General features: G+C 63.9%; 1 protein-coding gene across 1 annotated transcript in view; it reads right to left on the reverse strand.

The window, feature by feature from the left end:
- Positions 1-2,161, reverse strand: part of ENG (endoglin) — a 22,354-nt gene that overhangs the window by 14,681 nt on the left and 5,512 nt on the right. The window contains exons 9-15 of the mRNA XM_035889967.1: positions 2,075-2,153; positions 1,721-1,874; positions 1,383-1,515; positions 958-1,132; positions 726-868; positions 441-578; positions 80-124 (exon numbers count right to left, since the gene is read on the reverse strand). Of these exons, the coding sequence (XP_035745860.1) occupies positions 80-124; positions 441-578; positions 726-868; positions 958-1,132; positions 1,383-1,515; positions 1,721-1,874; positions 2,075-2,153 (867 nt within the window). The remainder of the gene's footprint in view (positions 1-79; positions 125-440; positions 579-725; positions 869-957; positions 1,133-1,382; positions 1,516-1,720; positions 1,875-2,074; positions 2,154-2,161) is intronic.

The raw sequence follows: 2,161 nt of genomic DNA on the forward strand, positions 1-2,161 counted from the left end.
CCAGCACCCAGCAGGCAGTGGCACTGGCACCCTTCTCCCATGGTCCCAACCCCAAGCCCACAGGGAATCCGGCTCTTACCCGCACGCTCTGGAGCACTGCGCCCTTGGCCAGGCTGAGGATGAGCTGCAACAAGGTGGGGAAGCTTGAGTCAGCCAAGTGGTCCCCACTGCTGAGGTCTATTGTCCCCATGGGGATGGGATGGGACTGGGGGTGGGGTGGTGTTCTATCATGGGATGGGATAGGAGTCCCACCCACACACTCCCATTTCTGCCAGCACCTGGGCACAGTGGCAAGGCTCAGCCCTGCTGGGCAACAGGATGTTTCCAGCCATGCAGAAGCAAGGAGGTCCCGGTGGAGAAGCCCCACTGGGCATCACTGAAGCCCCCATGGGGCCTCAGCAGGGCTGGGAGCAGCGCCCTGGCCAGCCCCCCCACCTCACCTCATTGTTGGCATGGCCCCGGCCCTCCAGCGAGGTGCCGCAGTGGCTGAGGGGGGTTTTCAGCATGAAGTGAGTGGCGTTTTTCTCTGCCTGGCAGCTGATGTCCCGCAGGGTGATGTTCACCACGTCCTTGATGGGCTGGGAGAAAAGCACCTGGCAGTCACCCACCGGCTGGGGACAACCCCATGCCACCCACCCCAAGCACCCAGACCAGGATGTGACACACCACACACACACCCCCCAGGTGATGTTGGCAGGTGTTGGGACCCCCTCCACCCCCCTCACCTCCAGGTGGGACCTGGCGATGACGATCTCCATGGTTTCATCCGTGCACTTCCAGGGCTGGAGCGTGTGCAGCAGCTTGTGGGGCAGCACGTCAGCGGTGGGGCCCAGGGGGATGGATGTCACAGGCGCCCTTGTGGTGGCATCTGTGGGACGGGGAGACAGGGTGGGCTGAGCAGGGGTGGTGGGACCCTCCCTCCCATACTGCCCAGCCCTGGGGTGCCGGGGGCCTCACGGTGCTCCTGGAGCTCCAGGCTGATGCGGGCGCTGGTGGGGATGGCGGAATAGGAGGCGATGAAGCTCCAGTTCTTCTCGAAGGCTTTGGCGACAAGGCCCTGCTCCGTGTCAGGCAGGCGCTCCCCAGCGATCAGCACCCAGGGCACGGATGCGAACTTGTAGTTCCCGGAGGCCTATGGGAGGGGGGCAGTTGGGGGCGGGCACTGAGCGGGGACAGGGACAGCTGGGGATGCTCATGGCAAGGACAGCTTCTGGGTTCGTCCCCATTAAGGAGGGCTTGCAGCAAGGGGGCTGCCACCTCCCCATGCCCAATGTCCCCAGGGGCCCTCCTGTCACCCTCCCCATGCCACTGACATCTCTTGGGCACCTGGCAGCCCCCTTGGTGGGGATGGGGGGACACACACACATCCCGCTCAACCCTACCAAGAACTGGATGTGGCAGTTGCTGACAGAGATGAACCAGGTGAGGTTGGCCCGGCTCTGCAGGATGAGGAACTGTTTGCTTGCAGGACTCTCAGGACAGTTCAGGGACACGTTCACCTCCGTGATGGTGGAGCTGTGAAATCCCAAGATTCCCCGACCCCGCCACGCATCAGCATCCCATACCAGTGGGTCCTGTACCCACCTTGGGATGAAGGGGGGGTGAGGGGTGGGGTGAGGGGTGGGGTGTCTGCCTGTTAGACACTCCAACCCCTTCCCAAGCATTTCCAAGCATGTCCCACCCGCCACCCTGGGCTCCCACCACTGGCACTGTGTGGTACCTGGGCTCGGGCTGCAGGTGGATGATGTGGGTGGCGCTGGTGCTCGGGTGCCCACGTGAGCAGCCCTTCACTCCATAGAAGATCACCTCAGCCTCGAGGTGCAGCCTGGCATCAAAGTGCTCCTGGAGGATGCAGCCCTGGGGGCTGCTGGCATCTGTGGAGCCAGGGGAGGTGGGGGTCACCAAAGCCAAACCAGGCTCGACATGTGTGGAGATGCTCATGGCCAGGGGCATTGGTCCCCATAGCATCTCCCCCTTGACTGTGCTTCGCCCCAGCAGGTTGTCACCCTTTGGGAGCACGAAGAGCATCGCTGGCCACCCCAGCCCCCCAGTGCCAGCCCCCGGCCCCACGCACCTTCTCCCAGGAGGAGCTGGACCCAGCGGGGGTCCCGCAGCTCGCTGTAGGATGTGATGCCCCCGTAGAATTCCTCAGCCCAGGTCA

This window comes from Egretta garzetta, unplaced genomic scaffold (assembly GCF_000687185.1).
Source record: "Egretta garzetta isolate BGI_Z169 unplaced genomic scaffold, ASM68718v1 scaffold190, whole genome shotgun sequence".
NCBI lineage: Eukaryota > Metazoa > Chordata > Aves > Pelecaniformes > Ardeidae > Egretta > Egretta garzetta.